General features: G+C 45.9%; 5 protein-coding genes across 5 annotated transcripts; 3 read left to right on the top strand and 2 right to left on the bottom strand.

Annotated features, from left to right (window-relative positions):
* Positions 1-1,094: 1,094 nt before the first annotated feature.
* BGW36DRAFT_430750 (polyketide synthase) lies at positions 1,095-6,338 on the bottom strand (the record flags this gene model as incomplete). Its single annotated transcript, XM_046220883.1, has 1 exon — positions 1,095-6,338. One exon carries the CDS (start codon positions 6,336-6,338, stop codon positions 1,095-1,097), a length of 5,244 nt encoding a protein of 1,747 aa, XP_046068883.1.
* A 1,330-nt stretch (positions 6,339-7,668) lies between these two features.
* Positions 7,669-8,537, top strand: BGW36DRAFT_399749 (uncharacterized protein; the record flags this gene model as incomplete). Its single annotated transcript, XM_046218553.1, has 2 exons — positions 7,669-7,809; positions 7,866-8,537. 2 exons carry the CDS (start codon positions 7,669-7,671, stop codon positions 8,535-8,537), a joined length of 813 nt encoding a protein of 270 aa, XP_046068882.1.
* Positions 8,538-13,981: 5,444 nt separating this feature from the next.
* On the top strand, positions 13,982-17,183 carry BGW36DRAFT_410173 (uncharacterized protein; the record flags this gene model as incomplete). The annotated part of the gene is made up of 3 exons (XM_046219132.1): positions 13,982-14,164; positions 14,222-15,809; positions 15,874-17,183. 3 exons carry the CDS (start codon positions 13,982-13,984, stop codon positions 17,181-17,183), a joined length of 3,081 nt encoding a protein of 1,026 aa, XP_046068881.1.
* Positions 17,184-17,700: 517 nt separating this feature from the next.
* On the bottom strand, positions 17,701-19,547 carry BGW36DRAFT_410172 (uncharacterized protein; the record flags this gene model as incomplete). The annotated part of the gene is made up of 3 exons (XM_046219131.1): positions 17,701-17,902; positions 17,956-19,441; positions 19,500-19,547. Coding segments are annotated over 3 exons (1,567 nt in total), but the record flags the coding sequence as incomplete, so codon positions are not given.
* Positions 19,548-19,744: 197 nt separating this feature from the next.
* Positions 19,745-22,964, top strand: BGW36DRAFT_385677 (kinase-like domain-containing protein). Its single transcript, XM_046216943.1, has 6 exons — positions 19,745-20,264; positions 20,321-20,536; positions 20,606-21,339; positions 21,387-21,703; positions 21,766-21,912; positions 21,976-22,964. Exons 1-6 carry the CDS (start codon positions 19,947-19,949, stop codon positions 22,575-22,577), a joined length of 2,334 nt encoding a protein of 777 aa, XP_046068879.1. The 5' UTR covers positions 19,745-19,946; the 3' UTR covers positions 22,578-22,964.
* The last annotated feature ends 502 nt before the right edge of the window (positions 22,965-23,466 follow it).

The following is a 23,466-nucleotide window of genomic DNA, read 5'->3' as shown; positions in this document are numbered from 1 at the left end:
AATAATAATAAATAAAACAAGTTTATACTAGGCTGTAATATCGTAATGTTAACATATATTTAACATACTTTTAATCTTCTTATAAATCTCTTTCTTTTAGGAATAAATTTGATTTTAAATAGTAATTAACTGCTATCATTCACTATTAAAAGAGTTAAAAAGTAATTTTATATATTTTTAATTTAAATAAATATACTTATTATAATAAGAATTAAGATACTGTAACACGGTCTGGCAGGGCCGCATCCGGGGGTGTCTGGAAAGACTGGATGTGGGTGAGTTGAAGTTTCACCGATTGATATTGATGCTATAGAGCAAGGCTACTAGGGAAGAGGTTGTCGGTTTTGGTTATATAGTTAGGGAAGGCTTCGAGCCGAAGGCTATTCGAAGCCGAGTAGGCTTATATTGAAAGTTATGTTAAAAATTACACAAAAGATATTGCTTGATTCTCTCTAAGGCTCCTTGACACTGCCAACCTCTAAATGCCGAAAAGTAATACTGAGGCAATTGGGCCATTGCCCAATTCCAGGGTTGGCACGCTTATAAGCCTCTGTGAGCCTGCAGCGCTCTTGCTGCTGCCAGGCCTCACATTATATGGATATAAAACTATAAAGAGTTAGAATTAATTCTAAATTTATTGATATTATTAAAGGAAATCTATTAGTATTTAAATATTCAGATAAAACTAAACTGAAAATCTAAATCAAATCAGATCTAAATGGGGCCCAAAAACTATATGGTTCTGGATTTAATGAATTGAACCACTTCGGTTCACTGTATATAGAACCAGAACCGAACCAAATGACAGCCTAGAGTGGTCTAAAGGTCTAAAACTAAATGCAACAAAACAATAGCAAATTTATACTTAAAACATGCATATTTTTCTTACTTAGATCATCAAGTTGATTCGTATGATCTGTTTGATTTGTCTGATTTGTATGGTTTATAGATGTTGAACCTATATGAAAATCGGATTCGGTTTAGTTGATTCTTGATTAGTCAGGATAATACGACAGAATGGGTGAGGTAGAAATTTCTATATATCTCTACTAGTGAGTATATGGGCACACACTATCGAGGTTACTCTTTCAATCTCAAGCTCTGGTTTCAAACCAACTGACCAAGTCAAGGACAGTGGGGCAAGCCCATGTCAGTGTCGGTGGCACGTTTACCCCCGTCGCTTTTCCCAGTAACCCTCGCAGAGTCACCGTTAAGACACTGTCTAGACCTAAATCACTCATCACTGCCTTTGAATCGACCTCCTCGGGCCCAGATAGATGCAGTACCTGCGATAAGCATCCTCGAATCGTATGATCAAGATACGACCGACGCTCCTCTTTGGAAGGGGGCAATAAATCTGCTGGGCTTCTTGTAGAGGACGACTCGTTAGAAGGAGTCGAAGCTAGGGCTTTGCGCTTGATGATCTCAGTGAGGATTGGGATTGGAATTGGTTCATCATGTTCGATAGGCAAGCTCCTCAGAACAGTGACTTGGGATGTATCATATTTCCAGGCGTGCATAAAGGCCTGCAACGCTTCATCGCGTGTAATATCTGTGATTCCCTTATTGGCTAATTCAGCGTCGATGAATCCAGTGCTTGTGGACATCCCCATTCCACGCCAACTACTCCACTGAAATGAGATGGTGTTATCACCTTGGTCGCGGCGATGAGTTGCAAGTGCGTCCAAAAATGCGTTACCGGCAGCATAAGAGCCCTGCCCGGGGAAGCCAAATAACTGTCCGCAAGAGGAGAAGAAGGCCATAAAATTCAGGGTCTTTGGTGGAAAGAGACGGTGAAGTAATATGGCACCGGACACCTTTGGTGAAAGAACATGAGCTAGACCTTTTGCTGTGATAGACAAAATGAGCTCATCTTCTAGCACACCTGCTGCGTGGATAACACCACAAATTGGAGGAAAATTCAAAGCATCAATCGCATCGGACAACAATTGTGGACCCGAACTTGAGCCAATATCAAACACCAATGTCTTGATTGTTGCACCATATGCCTCAAGGTGCTGAAGCTTCTGAAGTGTAGGCGTCATTGGTGACGACTCAGTAATCTTTGCGGGCCAGCTTTTGCGAGGTGGTACCCCGCGCCTTGAAACAAGAATAAGTCGACGAGCCCCCAGTTGTACAAGAAATTCTGCCGTTGCCAGGCCCAACACTCCCAAGCCACCTGTAATCAAGTATGTGCCATCAGGAGAAGACAATTGAGGAACCATGAATCGAGGCAGCAGTTGGCTTGGTGAAAGAGGTCGCAATCGAGCGACTCGAGGGATACCGTCAGAAATACGAATAACATCCTCTCCCTGAACGTACTTCATGACCTCGATGGGTATTTTAGTTGATTCCAGGTCAATAAGAGCCCCCCAAATATCAGGATGCTCCGAAGCAATAATTCGAGATAATCCAGTCAGCGTCGACTGAGCCAGAGCCGTCAACTGGCCTATAAATACCCCGTTTGTCAAGACATAGATTTTGATTGACAGATTTGAGTCTGCAGATAGCCTTGCAATATTAATCAAGTCCATAGACTGATCATAGGCTGCAGTCGCGATTGAATCAAGTCCTGGATCTAATGTGGGAAGATATACAACCGCCGTGTCGCCCTCTAGATCTTTCATCCGACTCAAGAGTTCCCCTATATTATCCAAAACAATGATTGTGAGAACAGTGGAAGACAGGCTCTCTCTGTAAAGGTGTGCTAAAGCTGAGTCTCTCGATATTAGCACAATATTGCTGAATGGTAAGGCCATTTCATTGTAGATTGCTGGCGGCCATGCAATCTGATGCACGAGGCTCTCCAGTCCGGCATTGGAGGAAATGTTACCCTCGAGCTCTGAAAATTGCATTGATTCAATACATACCAGCCGGTCTCCCTGCTCGTTGTACACATTTATGTGAGCAGCGAAAGGAAGATTCTCCACCGCTTTGACATGGAGGTGGCACACCTTTGGCGGGGCCTGTTTCGTCAGGACAGAAATCCTTTCGACGTGAGATGGCATTCGGAGTCTAGGCTTGCTGGCAAACAAAGTTGACCCCACAGATGTCGCTGAATCAAGAATCGGTGCCCATGAGTGGGGATCCCAAGGAAGGCTGGCAGTGCGATCGACTTCAGGAGCGACATCGACCAGCGCGATCATCTCGTCCTGATTTCCAAAATGTTCGAGTACGATCCAAGGAAATCCCATGCTTGAGACACCGATATTTGACAGATAATCAACTGAGAATGTGTTTGACAACCTTTGGCCGATTACGGCCTTCTTCAGTTTAATGTCAAGCTTGTATGGCACCCTCATTTCAGCAGCCTCTATGGTCGACCAGCAGCCTGTCGTATGGGTTTGCCACGAATTGTCATCGCACTGACTCTCTGAATTGTCACGAACAAGGCGAGAACATATCTTGGCATGACCCGGACTTACGACAAACTGGATATCTCGCGGCTTTTCAGTGGAAATTGGAATGCGAAGGTGAAATTTGGAGAGCTCGAGAGCCCCAGTACCGAGCAGGAAAGTATTGATCAACACGGCGGCCGGGATTATTTCAGACCCTTGAATAGGGTGATTTCCAGGGAAAGGTTTGGATTCCTTATCGAGATTGGTTGAGTAGGTAACAATATCTTCACCAGCCACAGAGAGACGTGACCCTAGGAGTGCGTGCCTCTCCACACTGTGGGTCATCGCAGTACCGAATGGCGTCGTCTCAACATCCTTCCAGATCATTTGGTGATACCAGCCAGTGAGAGGAACCTCAGGTGTCCAAGGTATCTTCATCACGGTATTCCACTTAATGTCACAGCCATGGCAATGTAATTGCGCTAAGCTGTAAAGAATCGTTTTTTCCGCTGGCTTGTGACGACGCATGGTATGATAAACACCAGGATCACTGATTTCCGAACTCATCAAAGTTTCCTGGACAAAATGAGATACAATAGGGTGCGGTGAAATTTCCAAAAACACTCGAAGGCCATCTTTGGCAGCAGCAGCTACTGCAGAGCGAAGCTTCACTGGTTGGACCATATTCTGGCACCAATAATCAATGTCACGAGGTTGCCGGCTGCATGGATCGTTCTGAGATGTGGAATAAATTGCAACTTTTGGTACGCGTGGTGCGATTAGATCGTCAAGAGAACAGGCCAGAGGCTTAACCAGTTCTGTGAGGTTAGGGTGGTGAAAGGAAATGTCTGACTTTACCCACATCGACTTGACGCCTTGCCCATTCAAGAAGTGGCAGAATGTTTCCAAGGACTGTCTGTCTCCGGAAAGAACGCACGATGATGGAGATGAGTCTATTGCGGCGACTATGTCGGTACGTGGGCCCAATTCTTTCTGTATTTCATCAAAGGGCTTGTATACGACAGCCATCGCCCCTGTTCCTATAAATCTTTGGTATAGCTTGGCTCGTTTTGTCACGACCAAGGCCCCTTCTTGGGGAGTTAGACAGCCAGCAGCAACCGCTGCAGCTACTTCTCCCACCGAATGTCCAATTACAGCGTCGGGTTGTAAGCCTCTCGACTTAAGAATGGCCATCAGTCCCACTTGCATGAGGTAGATGAGGACTTGTACCGTATCTGAGGCCTCAAAGTCCCCCTTCCGAAGAGCATCCAGGGCAGAAAAGCCGATTTCATCTTTCACAATTGGATCAAGAGAAACTATGATATCACGGAAGACAGGTTCCTTGAGCAACTCTTTCCCCATATCTGCCCACTGTGAGCCATGGCCAGAAAAGACAAAGGTAACACCTCTGCGAGTACCTTTGCTTAAAGCCCGATTCTGTGCAATCCATTCTGTGGATACACCTTTCGCGAGTGATTTGAGCTGTGCAACTGCATCATGATGGTCATCTGCCACCAATGCGGCCCGGTGTTTGTGATGAGCCCGACGGGTCGCCAGAGTTGTTGCGATGCTGGCTAGGGCATATTTTTCGCCGTCATCATGGACCCAAGAAGACAGCTTCTCTGCCGTAGCACTCATACGCTTCTCTTGCGGCACAGATAGCAGAAGAATCTGAGGACTGTCTAGCTGTGTCGTCGGGCAGTTCGATGCTGGTGGTATATACTGCTCAACGATCAAATGAGAAACCGTTCCCCCGTACCCGTAGCTGCAAACCCCGGCGCGGCGTGGTGATTTTGAATTTGGCCAGGTCTGAGCATTTTGGGGGACGTTTAACCCAGCGCCACTCCAATTGATATTTGAGTTGAGCTGTTTCAATCCGGCCTGGGGTGGAATAATGCCCGTAGAAATTGACATCACTGCCCTAATCAAGCCGACCGCACCGGCACCAGCTTCTAGATGACCGACATTGGCCTTCACAGAGCCGATGTAGCAAGGGCTTTCTGACCTCTGTGGTCCTCCGTAAACTCGTGAAATTGCTGATATTTCGGTTACATCACCAAGCGCAGTAGAGGTGGCATGGGCCTCAACATAGTTGATCGTCATGGAATCAACTCCAGCATCATCGAGCGCTTTTCTAGCGACTAATTCTTGTGCATTTGCATTGGGAGCCATAATCCCATTGGTACGTCCATCCTGAGCAACCGCACTCCCTTTGATAATGGCATCAATATTATCACCGTCATTGATAGCTTCGTCAAGGTGCTTGAGAATGATGATTGCAGCACCTTCACCCCGACCATAGCCGTGGGCAGCATCATCAAAGGATTGACATATGCCTTCCTTCGAGGTAGCCCCAGATTTTGCCAGAACAGCGGTCATTTCAGGGCTGCACAATGCGTTCACGCCTCCCACTATAGCAAGCTTGCACTCTCCCTGGAGGATAGCCTGTTTCCCGAGGTGAACCGCAGCTAAAGACGATGCGCAGGCTGCATCAACTGCCATGCTTGGTCCCATCAAGTTGAGTTGATAAGAAAGACGATTTGGGACACCGCAATAAGCTGTGCCGATTCCCATCCAGGGCTCCACATTGGGAAGGTCACCAAGCAGCAAGCGAGAGTAATCATCAGAGTTCACCCCGATATAAACACCGGTGTCGGATCCCGAGAGAATATTTGGGGAGACCCCTGCTCTTTCTAGGGCTTCCCAGGAAACTTCAAGCACAAGCCTTTGTTGAGGGTCCATTTGCTCCGCTTCTTTGGGCGATACGCCAAAGAATGCCGGATCAAAATCCCCCAAATTATCCAAGAAGTATCCTTTCTTTGTAATCTCCTCCAAAACATTCGGGTTTCGCGGATCTCTTCTGGCCCACGGCTCCCATCGGTTGCTCGATATTTCGCCTGAGCCATCACGCGTCTCAAGGATCATCTGCCATAACTCGTTGGGGCTGTTGACTCCACCAGGAAGCCGACACGCCATTCCGATGACAGCAATGCCGTTCATTGTATTGAAGTCTGATGTGGAAAGATTTAAAAATTGATCATGTAAGTTCACTGCTCGAATTTGAACGTGGTTGAAATGAAAATATGTCAGATTCGAATATGCACAACCAAGCCGAGGATTCTTATATGCTATGTATGTTTCCTTCAAACACACCGTATAGATGTTCTAAGTTCCTTTCTTGGGAGGTTACACAAAGGCTTGAATACAATCATGGCCATGACCATGGTAATTCTGAACATTTCATGATCACATGTAACTCAAGGCATCGCTAAATCAAGAATTTTTCTCCCCAATATGCCACCTTGCGTCATCACCAAGCATCTCCAGCAGATACTAATAGCGCTAGGCAAAAATACGGGTTTCAGAAGATAAGTTGGTGTGGGATTATTGCCTCTCATTAGCGGTGGGTAACGTTATCTCTGACGTGGTCTCTTGAGAAATGAGGTGCTGGGGATATTGTGGCTGATCACCTTCGTAGTCGGATGTGATTATCTTTTGTGGCGCCAGACACACCAAATTTCTTTGGCTTGACCTAAATTTCTCAAAGATTATTTTGTTTTCCTTAGCTCAGAGGTGTTAGTGACTCGGGATGTGGCAGCCAGGAGAATTGAGGCTACAGAAGACTTTCTATAAGAAGCACGGCAGACAGGGATTAGTATTGTATAGGAAGGAGAGGGAAACAAGCAAGTGCTAGAGAGTCCCGGAGTGGGCTCATATAACACCATACTCCGAAGACCTGTATCTATAGTACTGGGTCGTGACCCATAATACCCCATAAGAATACAAACCTCATACAGCACACATTCTACAACATAGTCAAACCTCATCAGAAGCTACCGCACCATTTTATCAAACCACAAGAAAGTGTAAAGTGCGACTACATCACAGTGTTCAAATTCAGAAATGATATGGCAATTTTGATAATGCACAGCTACAAATCTCTACCTACCAAAATCCTTCCCGCATGCCATATGTAACCACCTATTCAACCTAGAGGACCGTGCCCTGCATGTTCTTGCGACCTTGTGACGAAAAGTCGCGCGCCTATACATTTCTATGCTAATCAGAAACTAGTCTAGAAGCTTAAATTTCACCAATACATCCCTGTAATTGTACATCATGCATGATAGCATATCAACGTTGAATTTAATATCTCTATGTGGTTACAATCAAGATTTCGGCATGTTGATATCATTTTACGTCATTCATTGACTACATTGCGTACCTAGGTATCAGATATCGCTATCTCAAGGCATATACAGAGAGCACAGCCAACTTAGACTTGTAAGACTATCAATTATTTACAATAAGTCACATTCATCATTTTATCATGGCGCAGAGATTTGTATCTTTTCCTTCCTGGGATCATGAAATAGACATCTCCGGGCTGCTCGATGGAGATGGAGGCAAACTACTTCATGAGTATGCGAATATAGAGCTCGAGGATATGGAACACCATGTCAAAATCATAGTGAGTCACCAATGATCCCTATATTCTCCCTTGAGGAAGCTGATTGAAATTCTTAGGCTAGGAAAGGCTGGGATATCTTGAGATATCCGTGTTTCCAGAAATTTTTGTTCCTTCATTTAGATCTTTCCCGCTCGCCTGTCTACAACAGGATCCTCAAGGAAATCCAGGCTGGCAACTTGTTTTTAGACCTGGGATGCGGTCTCGGTCAAGATATACGGCGCTTAGTGCAAGACGGTGCACCAGCAGAGCATCTCATCGGACTGGACCTCGAGCGCGACTATATAAATCTTGGCTTTGAGCTGTTCAATGATCAACAGAAACTTCGATCGGTGTTTCTGGCCCAGGATTTTGCTGAGGATACCCCGGAAATCAGCCGTCTGGCCAAAAGAATCAAAATAATCAATTCTGGGTATTTTATGCACCTTTGGAATTGGGAAAAACAGTTGAACGCCGCAAAACGCATGATACAATTGGTGTTGCCTGGTAGTGGATCAATTATTTGCGGTGTTCATTTTGGGAGTCAGTCTGCTGGAATGTGGAAGAATGTACCCCCAGGCTTTGAGGAAATGTTTCTCCATAACCGGGAATCTTTATCTAAACTATGGAATCAAGCTGAAAAGGAAACCAAGACGAGTTGGAAGTTCGAATGTGTCGAAGAGGATGATGAATACTGCAGGGACCTTGACCCGGAGGGCTGTCGGTTGAGATGGATTGCGGAGCAGGAGTGATGCTGAATGACGAAGAATTGGGTGTAGAAGATGGAGCTTAATTTATGCGTTTATCGCCACGATATTGATAATGAACTTGAAGTTTTTCGAACTAAATAATAGCAAAGATGGGAGTCACCTAAAAATCCTGGTTTCATTGTACTAGACATGTGGTCAGCTGCGCAAGGGATAACAGCTAGGCCATGATCAGCGTAGAATAACTAACGAGGAGAGCAAGCGTTTGACCCCACGACTTGGGCTTTGCGCAAAAATGTCAGCATAACTCGACCTTGTGCGTCCTAGGGATAATGGCCATGGTACAATCACAGCAAAATGAACACCGTTTTAATATTTCCAACTGCGGTAAGGTGAGGATGCCAAGAAATGAATTTTACCTAACCTTCAAGACTATTTTGGGCAGCCGATTATGACTCCGAAGGCTGATCCTTTGTTGTAATACGTTAATACGACTAATATGAATGCAGAAGGTGGGTGCATCTCCGGTCATAGAACTGCATCAGACAGTACAGAAAACAGGGAAGGGTGGTCCGGAGCCATTGAAAGTGGTGTTCAAAGTAAATCAGGCCATTTTCTTTAGTCAAATATTTATATGTTGATCATCACGCGTAATCTGCTACACCCCCACATATTTGTGCGTTTGACACCGTAATTCGATCACACGAACTTCGTGGCCTGTCAATTGAGCCCCACTCCAATCGTACATACAGTGGCCCCAGTCAGCTCACACTAGGCTACAGTCCTTACCAAGCTGTTGGGACAGTGTATAGTACATTCTTGTAGTGTCCCATCTGGGTCATTATCGGTGCGTGAGGAGACCAATGTAGACCTCGCCACGGTCCACGGGCCTTGGAAAAAACAGATAGTATAGATTCATCCAATCAGAGCTTTATCCACCCTCATTGGGACAAGTATGCATAAACAGGCCCCATCTAGGTTTGACATTTGGTTATGGGAGAGCGGCCCGTTCCCTACAGCTTCACCTTAAAGTCGTGCGCGATGACATGGCCAGAATTTGCCAACCACTAATCATCGCCACAAAAATTATCTGAGCATTAAGTTTTCGTCTGTAATTCCCGCCCGCCCGGGCCACCCAAAAACACCATACTAAATGCAATATTTCATAACTTTATATTTCAACGCTCAAGGCTAATTATATGGTCCTGGGGTATCTTGATGTTAAATATATTGGGTGTTTTTAGGCGCTCGAGAAACATTTTGGACATAACAATATAGATATATGTATTCACGTCATATCCCCACAATTTTCTGTCTCCTCCCAAACTGCCTCGGTCTGGCAAGCTTTCAGCATTCCTGTCTGGCTCTCCTCACCACGTCATTCAAGCCACCTCCAAGCCGCATCAGCTGCTTATGCATACGTCCAATATTAAGGCGGTACGATCGACCTGGGATTCGCGCTCCTATTTTCGGGCATCATTTCTTTCGCCGTCACACTGCCCCTAGTGGATCCTGCTTGTTTATTCTCTTCTTCCCCAGCGTCCCTGCTTGTGGCAACAAAGTCTATATTTCGAAACTGTTCTAGGAGCCCTATTTGGATCATGAAGTACGCGACAACTGGAGCTACTGCAACCTGTCAGAACAGGTTATCACAGCCGACGGCTATGGAGATGTCTCTCTTGGCCAGGTCCTTGCGTATCACTTGTGCGCTACTTATCTAGGAGTGGAAATTTAAGTCAATATATGTTTGGTGCTCGCCAAAGTTCTCGGATACATGCCATACGGCTCTCCCATATTCCCGCGATAGAGTTGGTGGGGGGCGCGCTGCGAGGCATCTTTCCTTCATACAGGCTTACTAGAAGGAGGCGGGGACGGCCATTACCCAAAGAAGTATTCAGACAAGCCGTCGCTTCCAGAGATTCTGGATGAGGTGGTCGTGAGACATTGCGCCCTGGACACATCGAGCATAAGTAGCGACACCACCGGCTTCCTCTTGCCCAATGCTATTTCGATGCAGTGGATCATCATTTGGATAGCATGATCCGTGGAAATGCTCTTTGGGCAGAATGCTTCAGTTCAATTATCAACAGTAGCGGTACTTTTATCCATGTTTTGGTTTCCTATGATGCACAAATCATAATAGGCTCCCTGATAGCTTCAACCACTTAGACCATAGACAAAATCATATTGCAAGAATTAAAGTTAGCAGGCAAAAAAACTATACTCTTTACGTAATACAGTGACAGTAGTGCCAACCGAGCTTTGCAAGTAGTTGGTCGCTTTCGAGTTACTAGTTAGGCCTGGCAGTTAAAGTGCAAGAATGGTACGAAACGCGTATGAACACAGTTCTGGCAGGCTAAAGGAACGATATGTTTGCCCCCCTCCCTACCAGATAACAACAAACTGGAATGGGCTGAACTATGGCGGATGATAGTGAGGTGGCAACTTTTTCAGCCCGTACCGAACATTTCCAATGGCATCTTGACACCCCTAAAACCATTCTTCGATATGGCCCGCTGATGTTTCGAAATGCCCCTATCAAGGCAGGTTACTGTCCATTTTGCTTAGGTAATAAAGGCTTGATGCAGATTTGCGAATGCGTCAATTCACTAACAAGTCGAGGTGGTACGATCACATTGATGAACATCTCGAAATGTAGTTCACAGTAAAAAATTTGTTGCTTGGATTTATCAAATAGTCCTAGCACGAGTCTGGGCCCGAGTCCGAGCAAGAATCCAGGCATGGGTCTGGGCACTGTCCGGGTAGAATCCAAATGCAAATCCAAGGTAACGAAGTCGTTTTTCGTCCCAGATGCAGAGACCAAGGTGGTCCGGAGTATAACCTGCCTCTCTTCTCATAAGATTCGCTGGTGGTCACCCGCTATACAACCCAGTTCTTATTTGGATTCGTAGAATGGCCCGTCGGTTGCACATCATAAAGTCTAATCTGTAAAATAACCACTTCCTTGTATTTGCTTCTTAGTTATAACATTCAAAAATTGATCGATCAAGCTAAAAAGTAAGGAAAGATCAAATCCAAAAAAACATACAACAGCTGGGATTCGCTGGTGGTCACCCACCCAACTACTAACCAGCCGGCGTGTGGCTTAAGTACGGCTGAGCGGACGGGAAGCCCTGTTTTCCACACCCTATGGTCGTATGTGATAGGAATAATTGTGCATTGACTTATAATCAAAGGTTTGGATGTTTCATCACATTATCCTGTTCACAGGAAGTTGTAGGTCGCTGCTCGGCGGTGGGACGTGTAGAAATGAAATCGCCAGTCTCTTGAGGACATTATTAGCTTAAAGCCCCTTCAGAACCTCCAGGCCGATTTCATAACAAATAATATGTGGTAAATACCGTAAAATCGTGTTGCATAATGCGCAATCAGGCTGAAGTCTGCAAGTAGGCTGCAGATTCGGTCGCAGCTGAATCTCACAGCAAGTCTTGGGGACATCGAATTTGTTACGTGGGATTCCTTCGCTGGGTTTACACTGTTTATCATGCTCAATTTATTCATTTTCTATGTAATTAAACAAAACCGTCCTCTATATCTATCCAAGATGGTAAATGAGGGTCTTCACTTATTTATTTTGAACAGTTTGGCGATCTTTTGTACTTCTAGCATGGAGGATATCTCTTGTAAAAGAGCATTTTTCTGAAGACGTTTCAATATGTCTGAGAGGGATGAAGAGTCACAGCTAGATGATAATGCAGGCTAGGATGATTATAGGGAATAAGCTAATGCTGAGACATGAATGAAAGACATAATTGTCTAAATGCATGCAAGCAACGAAAAATTTATATGAAAAACATTAACAAATTTGTCCAAAATACATAGAAATATAATGGTAGATTAAAACCTGGTAAGACGGTAAGAAATAGGGTAATTCTACTACCGATTGGAACATTCAATCAAGCTTACTGGCAGCACAGACTGCTCAATAAGTTCGACAGTTCATCATATTGGAGACTATGGAATAGTTGATGGAATGAAGAGAAAACAAGAATTAGAATCAATGCTTCTATTTATATATCAATCCGAACCATGCTAGTTAATGCAGGAAGAGACTTAGCAACTCAATCACCCGAGATCACCCTAGGGTGAGAAAAGGCTGTGAACGTACCACTTTCTCGCTCACTTCAACTCACCCTCAAGGCGCGTCTCACTCTTAAGCGGCATTTTGACAGAAGGCTCTTGTGTGAGTCATCCATAGGTATAATACTGGCTTATCTGCGGTCAATACCTGCCGAGTGAGGATCGGCTGAATGAGAGAGTCAACCCAGTCGCGCGACTACCACACTGGGTCTACGATAGAACATCATTCGGTTGCCTGCAAGCGACTGAGAAACTCGGTCTCTTGGCATCTGCACGCAGCCTCTCTAAGAGACTGGAGATCCCGGATATGCTTCACCCAGAACATTCATTTGTTTTCAAGAGCTACTTTAGAAAGTATATGAATCTTTGCTACTCTATATATAGATATTTTTTTCTTTAATTTTTATGGCAAATTGGTAGTATTAAATTAGTATATAACGGATTCCTAGGGAAAGTGATGAGCTTGACTGATCGGAAAACATTAACTTACTAGAATGGCGTAGCTGATGTAATCAAATAGCACATCTCAGCCTCGTCTTTCCTAGGCGGGGTAGGTGGCTGAATAAATGAATAAAAAAGTCATATATAGAACCTGTATATACCTCTATGCTGATTCAATATTAAATGAGCCCTAGAGGGACGTGACAATGGATGTTGCCACAATTACTTCCGTCGCGGCTCTAGTGATTGCGATCCTCGCCATGTTTGTTGCCATGCTCCAGGCCTTGCAGCAATACTATGTTACTGGTCAGCTTATCCGTCTGTGCGATTCTGTCGTGTTTGGGAAAATGCCTGGCCAGGGACGACGGGTCTGGGAAATGCGTCAGCTCAGATTCCGCGTTGTATACTCAATTCCTCAAGTAAGCCTGCACAAGGACCTGTGGCCCACGACATTGCCGCATATTCCATCGTATGCCAAGGGTCCTAGGACCTTACCAGATCTAGGATTGATGGAGATAAGACGTAGGGGACTGGACCCTGACCATGCAACAGACTCAGACTCTAAAATCCAACGCACATCATGGGTTTCTTATTCAGCCGGAGAGGCGTCGTGGGTATCATTCTGCCGGGTGGTTCAACTGTCAAGCGGACAATCAATTGTGCTCGACCTGATCCAAGGAGACGCAGACCGTTGTCCACCAGATCTTGCGAACGTGCCGATGCAATTGTCCATGCGAGATGTTGTAACTATGGCTCTTATGACGGGGATGAAATGCACGCAGGCGTCGTTCGAGGAGAAATCGCTTTCCATGCAAGGATTGATCGGTACGATCACTTCCTCTCAGCACCCATTACTGGGGGCTCTGCTTCATTTCAGTCCTCGGAATCTGTCTGCCAAGGAAATCCAGGACATACCAGTCGGGAACGATACTGTCGACCCCTCCTGGATGGCACGCATGTGGGATGAGGTCGTAGTCGCTGGAACTCGCTACACACGAGACGAGAGAAAGCAAATCGAGAGAGACGAGGCCATGTGGGCGCGAAGGTCGCGAGAGCGCGCAATCGTCCCAGTGAATCGCAACCGATCACCACCACCATCTTCAATATATGGGCTTAGACGTCGACCAAGCGTAGGTTTTACCTTATCGAGATCATCCAGCCGGCAGACTCATCAAGAGGACCCTCAGCTGCAAAATATCCTCAGAGCCTCATCTGACGAGGACTATCAGACACTTTGGACTCGTTCTGATGGTGATTGGCATTTAGACACCCCTCCACTAGAGAGCAGCCCACCGAAAGTATTCCTCGATATGGAGAACATGCGACCGGCCCCAGCTCTACGGATCAAAGGCGCGAAAGCAACCCGGTTCGCGTGGATAAAGGCTTGGGCAGCTGTATTCCATAATGGTAAAACCGATGCCCAGGAAAATAAAATTGATCCTTTCGGTGCTGAGATAGAGCGGGGTGAGATGAAGCCAAGGCCAATGGATAAATTGAAGTCCCACAAAGTAGAAGCTCGATCGACAACGCGAAATCTTGTCGCAGGTTCAGTGCGTAGGCGATCATTTAGACGAGACAAGGGAACGGACCTCCAGCCGAGGTGGTTGATTAAAGATTATGTCGAGGAAAAGAGAGCGGAGATCCAGGAGAAAGGCAACCAAGAAAATCATCGACTGGATAGCCAACTTATGATAGAATGGTATGATGAAGAAGATCAGGAGATCCCCGAACTTAGTGGAAACCAGGAAAACATTGCTAGAATTGTTTTAGAAACATGGGTTCGCTCACGATACGGGTCGGATCAACAGAGAGCTGCGTTCTATGCCCATAAATGGCAAGATGTCGTTCGTAAAAGACAGCTGGACCGCGAGAGTCAGTCTAGATCGCGGAATTCATCATTAAGGAGGCCTGTCAGCACTCGCACCAAGTCAGAATCTCGAATTCGACGTGGAAGTTCTGATTATATGGCCTCTAGCAGAAGTTTAGATAGCCAAGTCCGACATCCACGAACAGCGAGTCGTTCTTCAAAGCAATCATTCTCCAGTCTTAGGGTGGGTTCTCGAAAATCAAATCGCCGCCACACTATAGACCTGAAGCAGAACAACGGGAATTCTGGCGCCTACCATTCTCCGCCGGGACAACAGCCAATGGATCGTGCACGGAGTCGTTCAAGCTCTTTCGTTAGAGCGCGTCAGGTCAAAAAGCACATCGAGTATGGTGATACTCCGGTAGTACAGGATAGTGGAACCGATGAACAAGCAACCATGGGTACAGGAAGCAAAAGTCCAGGGTCTGAAAGCCAGAGCGAAAAGCGGGAGCATTCTCGAGTAGGATTCGGCGTTGCAACACGCGTTATCGACCTCCCATCTAGCAGCGAAGAGATTGCTAGTGAAGAGACGCGTAATGAAGATGAGAGTCCTTTGCAGAGTCCTTTGCCGGCGGAAAAGGCTAGTTCTGCTTCGGTAAAGGACTCACTGAGTCCAGATCCACAGAGTTCCAATCCTCCGCCAAAGGGTATTCTTAAATTGCCAAGAGAACATTTCCCCGAAGAGCCGAATCCCATTCGGGAAGGAGTTGCCCCGTTAAAAGATGCAAACCTCAAAGGAATTCCGCCTGGAGCTCGATGGACCAAAATTGACCGCAGACTGGTCAGTCCAGAGGCTTTAGATATGGGACATGAACGGTATGAGGAGAGACCTGATTTCGTTGTCGTACTTCGAGTTCTCACGAAGGAAGAGATACAAGCATATGCTGCTAAAACAATGGAGATCCGCGGTGCGTGTGGTCCCATAATTTCCACTGCATTGTAACAACAGCTGATTCGCTTCACTTGTGACAGAATCTCGAGAAACGGAACGTAGCCGTAATTCAAGGACGCCCAGAAGAACGACCGATTCTGACGAGACACGAGGTCGTCGCCGTAGACGAGAAGATAGCCCCTCTCTAGGAAGGATTGATATCTCCCCAACGCAGAATGATCGAAGAAACTCTGTCAGAGAGAGAACACCATTGAAATTTGAATCATCTAGTAATCCCCATGCCGAATTTCACGACAAACAACCTTCTGTGGACTCATATAACACCTCATCGAATCAATATAATAACTGGAGGAAGGGTAACAACGTCACGTCTTCCTATGGGGATTCTGAAAATGGATCAATGAAATCCTCGAGAAGTAGCTATTCCTTCCGCTTTGACGAAGGAAGTTCCGACTCCTCATTCACTGAATCAGACGTAGAGGAAATCGAAAGGTCGTACAGCAGTAAACCGCATACTGAAGAAATTCTCAGCTTATCAGATCGTGAAGAGGCATGGGATGATCGAGAAGACGAGACACCGAAGGAAGAAGGCGAGATGAGTTGGTTTTGGGCATGTCAGATCGATGTGATCCCTGGATATTTTGCGACTCCCTGGACGACCAAATTCTCCACAAATGTCTGCCTTGGAGCTATTGCAGTAATCATTGACTCACTAGGTATACTAACAAATTTTTCGCAACCGGTCTATCTCGACTCTGAGTGCCATCCACGCGGCCTAGCATGGATGCACCTCGGTCGGTCGACCTTCCCACCGTATGGTATCAGCGCCAACCACCACCATGGCACAGTGATTTCCGGTGCATACAGCACTTGTTCCTTCCCGAGATTTCGTGCTCCTCTATTCAAGATAGAGCTCCTGCGCGACTACGGCTTCCAAGTTGACCGTCGCCTGTCTTCAGATGCGGCGGACCTCCGCTCTCGTCTCACGGAACTTATGGCCCTTGATGCATGGCTCTCGTACTGCGGCCGCCAGCCAGAGATCTGCGGTCATGCCCAAGGCTATGATTCTAATGTCAAGGTTGCTGGCGCCGGCGATTTGCTCTACACAATGCCGACACTGGTGGAGCGGACCATGAATAACTTCACCTTTGAGTTTACAAATCTGAAACAGACTGCAATGGACGGCGGACAGCAGCCCATACGACAGATAGCTGAAAACCTCCTAGACACGCTTGGGTGGAAAGTTGAAGGCCTGGCACCAGCAGAAAAGTTATTTGCGCTAGTAGCGATGTTGCGAGCATCGAAAATGGCCCTGTGTATCGCTCAGGGAACTGACACGTCCGCTCTGAGAGATATTTTGCTAAACGATGTGCAGGTACATCTTGTTTAAAGTACATCCACGGTGGTTCAAAGAACACTTTGACTCGTTTCAGTTCACAACCGGACAGTTGAAGCGTTAGTATAGAAGATCGACTATAATCAGAATATACAGCCAATATTGGAAACCCGGAGCCAGTTTATTTCAGAACCAAATTTCGATCTAGGAACCAAGGAACAACCTAAAAGAAAATATGATTATGAATGTATTCATACGCCATTTTCTATTCGCGGAGGACTAGTATTGAGCGCTATATATAGGACAAAAGCAACTTATCATAAAACTGGTATATATTCATTATCATCTACAAGGTCTATTACCTTTACAATGACATGTCAAGCTATAAAAGAACAAAAATTAAGAAAAGAGTATGTACGGCACCGAAACGACGACCTATCTTATTTGCAACAACATTGACATGACCATAGAGAACATGTAGAGTTATCTAGCCATGGTATTATCAAGTTTTATGTCGACAACTAGTTGTTGGAACGGAAGCCCAAAATACACTCAAAACCCCAAGAGAGATGTATCTTCCGCCATTTGTATTATTTTTATACAGCTTAAGCTTTTGGGCCCTTCAATCTGCAAGCTCTTACCCGAGTTTCTTAACATTTACAAATCGCTAATAAAAGCCAGGATTTCCTTGAACAGTTCCAATAGTTATGCCAATGACAAGCAATGTATTCTATCTTCCTCTAAACAAAAATACTGTTAAGCCGCATGATGACCTACAAAGCTGGAATTAGAACACATTTCCAAATAAAGTATCAGCCGCACAAACCTTTTCAATATATCTCACTCCAACCTGGATTCCATCTTCGTCTTGAAACTCGCTTTCGTCGCCGAAATCAACGTTTCCCGGGTCTAGACAGGTCAAGCAGGTCACCACCACCTCGGAGTATCGAGTTCCCATTATGGTTCTTAGTTCTCCACGAGCCAAAGAAAGCAGACGGTCCTGATACAATGAGGAAGAGCGGTCTGATCTAAGACTAGGCGCTGGAGTGGTTCTCGTTGTGAGAACCTGGCCATCGCTCAACCCCAAGTCCTTCTCGCTATACAACACAAACGACTCCCATAAACCCAATTCGAGTAAGCAGACACCGAGGCTATAAATATCATGCTGCATGATGTAATCCTCCCTCGCGGTTGGCCCTATCCGCCCCGGATGTTGGTAGAGACATCGCTCCCACGCCAAGTCGCCTTTGCGTAATGTCTTTCCCTCTGCCGACCGGAAACTGTCAAATCCAATAAGAAACATGGAGCCAATGGAGGCATCTTCGCTGCGCAATAGCAGTACTGTCTCTGGTCGAATATTTTTATGCACAAATCCAAACGTATGAACGTAGCTGATGGCTCTTGCAAGCTCGTTGGCGAGTCGGAACCGATCTGAAAGAGAGTCCGGTGGCTTCGTATTCTGGAGCAGGCTGCGAAGGCTTCGGGGTTGGGAGAGTCTAGGAGGCATGCGGAATACAAACGTAAATGCGGACGGTCCTGTAGGATATGCATCTTGTTCAAAGTGCTTGATCACACCTTTGCAGTTCAGAAGGCCAAACTCGAGGGGGCTAGAGTGGGCCAGCTTCCTTGCTAAATCCCGAACGTCTTTCTCAAGCTGCCGGATGTCAGTTTCGGGAAAGCGATGGATTCGCTCCACGACCAATGCCTTTGAAATGTCTTCATCTCGCCGTCCAAACTTGGCAGTGCATAGTGGTATACTGTCTAGCTGGATAGAGTCCAGACCCGTTTCAGGAAGAAAGATGGGCGGTTGATGAGTCGATGTAGGAGCCAGTGCTGATCTCAGCGATCTGGCCGATACTATTGGAGCTTGACCGTCTGCCGGAATAGTTTGTTTATATATCTTCAGTTCAGTATCAATCTGGGGGGTGGCTGCTTTTATGATCAAGTACCACGACGGATCAAACATTTGCTGCCAAAGCTCCAGGTCTTGTATTGCGCTCTCGATCTTTTGTTGAAAGAGCGCATACTTCCATCGCTTGACCCGGACTGTAACCGACTCGTCATCGGAATCTTTGCTTTTGGTCACCGACTCAATACTCTGCACCGCGATTTTGAGTTTGCTTGCAAGCAAATCCAGTGTTTCCTGCTGTATTTTTCGATGCTCATCATCCAGTGTGTGCGCTATGCTTTTCACTATTTTTAATTGGACCTGGGCTCGTATCCAATAATTCTTCAGGCGAAGTACCAGCTCGATGATTTTACTCGTCGCATTTTTAAAGGCAGAGCACAATTCGACTAGCATCGAGCCATATCTGGATTGTTTTTAATAATTGGCACTTGAATCAGCGGCAGACTCACGACTTGACTTACTTGAAGCAAATATCCAGTGTTGAGATGATGGAGAAGGGGTCAACCATTGTAATAGTTCTTGTCAGCGCGTTCAAAATGGCTTCCGTTCGTCATTAAATAGATGAGGCTGAGGCTGAGAGGGCGGGGTAGAGGGCTGATTCCGGGTGCCATTCAACTAACCAGTCATTGGCTGATCAAGACGAAAGAGCGAAGCTATACATAAACTAGTCCTGTACAGCCGCGCAAACTAATTTAGCAAGAGGATTCGAATTGTCTTCAAGTTGCTGCCCCGCCCTGGAACCAAAGCTTTTCTTAAGACCATCCTATCCTACTGACCTCACGTCTATCATACATGTATCATACATTCTTTTGGATCGCGAATGACACCGTTCGCATGGCTCGAAGGAAATATTGAAGCCAAGAACCGAGGCCGAAGTACCCGGGAATGCGCACAGGGACGACTCCCCCATGGCCCGGCTCTCAGATTTAATTCGAGATTCGAAGCTCGAGACGCACTTTGAACCTCACAGCAGCGTCGAGACGGTCCATACCTACAATACGCCCGACCCAACATCGCGTCGACGCCTCGTGCGCAGATCCGAGCATTGGAAGCGGCAGAACAAGATTGGAGGGGGTAGCTATGGCAGTGTCTGGCTGGAGAAATGCACCAAGGGCTATCGCGACGTGCAAGTTCGGGCGATAAAGCAGCTTGAAAAACATGAACAATTTGCTCACATAGATTATACCCGAGAACTAGAAGCCATTGCCAAGTTCTCGCATGCAAAGGTTTATGTTTTCGCCAATTTTTATGACGGATGATTGGACTAATATGTAGCAAATAGTATGAGCGGTGTTTTGTCAAGTCGTTTGGATGGTATGAAAGCCCAGAGCATCTGTTTATCGCGATGGAATACCTGGACCTGGGCGATCTCCACACCTATCTGTATCGCAACCCAGCATTGTTGGAACACGACGCGAGGGAAGTGACCTATCAGATTCTGGATGGCCTTAACCTGATGCATGAGAACGAGTTTTGCCATCGAGATTTGAAACCAAGTGTTGGTTCCTTTTTCCCTTCTTTTTTGGTACATTCTTTAGGGACACGTCATCTAATGCTTCAATTCCAGAATATTTTGTTAAAGTCGTGTCCACCAGATGAGTGGTGGGTCAAGATAGCGGACTTTGGCATCAGCAAACGCACAGAAGAAGGTCTTGGTCTGTCCACCACTGTCAAAGGCACACTCGGATACATAGCACCCGAAGTCTACGGATTCACTGAGCGTGGTAGTCCCTATGCGGTAGACATCTGGGCTGTCGGGGAAATCGCATTCCAAATGCTGACAAAGAAGTCTAGCTTTAAACATATCGGAATTCTGTCGAGATATGTGAGCAAGCCAGAGATATTTCCCTCTCAACTTCTTCTAGATGTCCCGGTTACTCAGCTTGGCGTGGACTTTATTCTCTCATTAATGAATCCAAACCCGGGTGAGCGAGTCACGGCCGCAGAGGCGCTGCAAAACGAGTGGATGGAGCAATCTTTACCGAACGATGGGCAGGATTCGTCGGCAGCAGAGCCCGCACACGAAGCAAACTCTGTGCCCACAAACGAGCCGGTCATTGAGGGTATGGGGACCTGGAATACTGCCCATGAAGTAACATGGGATACTTCGACTATCAAGCCAGCCACAAAAATATCCGAAGTGCCAGTTCCTGATACCTCTACTATCAGGCGGAAAAGCTTACCAAAGACGACCACGCCAGCGGGGCTCGAAAGGTCTACAACACCCCTTGTCCAGAACTTCAACGATGATCTGGGGAGACTGCAACTTCAAAGTACTCCAGATCCAGCTTCGTCCAGAAGGTGCGTAATAATTACTTGGTAAATAAGGGAGAAGCTCACTCTTGTAGTGTTGAAAGCAGCCACTCAGATACTGTGAGCAAGTCATTTACATCTACGGAAGTTAATGAATCCATCACACCGACTCTATCGCCCACCAGTTCTGAAATAACAAAAGCACAGCCTTACACAATTGAAAGGAGCCATTCAGAGGCTACAGGCCATTCATCCACATCTATTGAAGAAGTGACATTTGATGATATCATCACACCGAGTCAATCGCCCTCCGGTTCTGAAACGACAAAATCCACACCACCACCGAAAAGATCTCTGTGGTCGCGGCTAAAGAGAAATATGAGAAGAGGGAAAGATGAAGAAGCCATAATAGGTGCGTGTGAAGTTTCCAGGTGGTCAATTTCTTCATGTTAACTTGGGTTTGTTTTCGAATAGAAAATGGCGTTTTCGGCGTTCCCCTTAGTGCCAGCATACGGCATGCTAATGTGGCTATTTCTCTGACGAACGACGACGGTGAATCCTTCATCTACGGCTATGTGCCGATCGTAGTCGCCAAGTGTGGTGTATTCCTTAAGGAAAAAGGTACGATATATGCTTCTCTACTACTGAAAAAAGATCACACCTAATATTGTATTGAACAACCAGGGACATCAGTAAAGGGTCTTTTTGAAACCGAAGTATCTACAACACGAGTCCAAGAACTCCAATTCAAGTTCGATAATCCAGTTACAAAGTACGGTAAAGGCCTTAACTGGACAGGCTATACTGTACATGAGGCCGCCTGGGTGCTCTTGACCTATTTGAAAAGGCTGCCCGAGTCGGTGATCATTTTGGAATTCTACGAAAGATTCCGCGACCCAATTCGGTCTTATCAGATGTTTCAAAGCCAGGGTATTCCTGAAACCTATACGACGACGATCGTCACTTATCAAAATCTCATTGCGGAGCTTCCTCCTATAAACAAACATTTGTTGCTATATCTCCTCGACGTTCTAGCCGTTTTTGCCTCCAACTCTGACGAGAATGGTCTGAACCCTTTAAAAATCTCTACAATTTTCCAGATGGCAATACTCTATCATCCTCAGCATCTCTTCATCGCGGCGGAAAATGATCTGTGCCGAGATGTATTGACCTTTCTCATTGAGAATCAAGATCACTTCCTGTTTGGAATCGAGAATCAGTCTCAAGTCCAATCCCAAGAGGAACCCGAAGTTCAGAACAACAGGTCTCGCGCAGCTTCTATATAATATCAACTGGTATCAATCTGTGCATAGGCTGTGACGGTTTTATACGACTCCTATTCGAAGCCTACGCGGGAGCCGCACCAGCATGCCGAATGCGGTAACCCCACACCCTAGAGCGAGCCCTATCCTATTGGGGGTGAATTGGGAAGAGCTCACTTGAGGCACACAGCACTATAAACCGTAGCTAGATCTGTAGATTGCTTCTAGTTCTTTTTTATCTTTTTAAGCTTGGTTTTCTCGGAGCAAGGTGCAATATTAATCGATCAGTGTTTGACGACCTTAATAAAGACCGCCCTCCACTTTTGCTAGCTGTTCAATGTTGATATTAACATATTTTCCAACTCAGAACAACTATCAATTGTGAGGGACGTCTTTTGCAGCAAATGAAGCATTAGAGTTCTGTCTTAAAAAGTTAATAGTTCACTTAGTCCTCATGAGTATCGCGCCTTGCGTGACTGATTCCCTAGGTAAAGCTGCTAAGCTAAAACTCCCCGTTAAAGAGTGAGGATTAAGAAAATAGTTGGAATTGTTCTCTAGGAAGCCTTTTCAAGTCATACTAGCTGATGGGGGATATTGCTTGTAGTGGACGGACGAGCACACTGACGGTGTATGAGTAGATCTTCAGTGTTATCCCAAGATGCCAAACTCTCAAGAAAGCCTGATCATGAAGCTTTCTTGGCTCCAGTATGAATGGGGTGGGCTTTGCCGCTTCTGGAAGCCATTCTTATGGGTGAATTGTGCAAAAAACACCTGGTACCCTTTTGAAAACTATACTCTCCAAGACAGGTAGAGATACATCTTCTAAAGTGTAAGCCCTACATATGTACCTGAGGCTATCCTATATGATAGATGAAAAATTATTAATTTCCTCATAAGAAGGGTATGATTTGCA

This window comes from Talaromyces proteolyticus (genome assembly GCF_021365285.1).
Source record: "Talaromyces proteolyticus strain PMI_201 chromosome Unknown BGW36scaffold_10, whole genome shotgun sequence".
Classification (NCBI taxonomy): Eukaryota; Fungi; Ascomycota; class Eurotiomycetes; order Eurotiales; family Trichocomaceae; genus Talaromyces; species Talaromyces proteolyticus.
The sequence above is the reverse complement of the archived record's forward strand: the minus strand, read 5'-3'. Positions and strand labels throughout refer to the sequence as shown.

Bases quoted from the DNA above. Each gene is read 5' to 3' on its own strand.
- BGW36DRAFT_385677 (XM_046216943.1), top strand. From the start codon at position 19,947: ATGGCCCGGCTCTCAGATTTAATTCGAGATTCGAAGCTCGAGACGCAC. The intron at 20,537-20,605 runs GTTGGTTCCTTT...CTTCAATTCCAG, and splicing joins ATCGAGATTTGAAACCAAGT to AATATTTTGTTAAAGTCGTG. The intron at 21,340-21,386 runs GTGCGTAATAAT...TCACTCTTGTAG, and splicing joins GATCCAGCTTCGTCCAGAAG to TGTTGAAAGCAGCCACTCAG.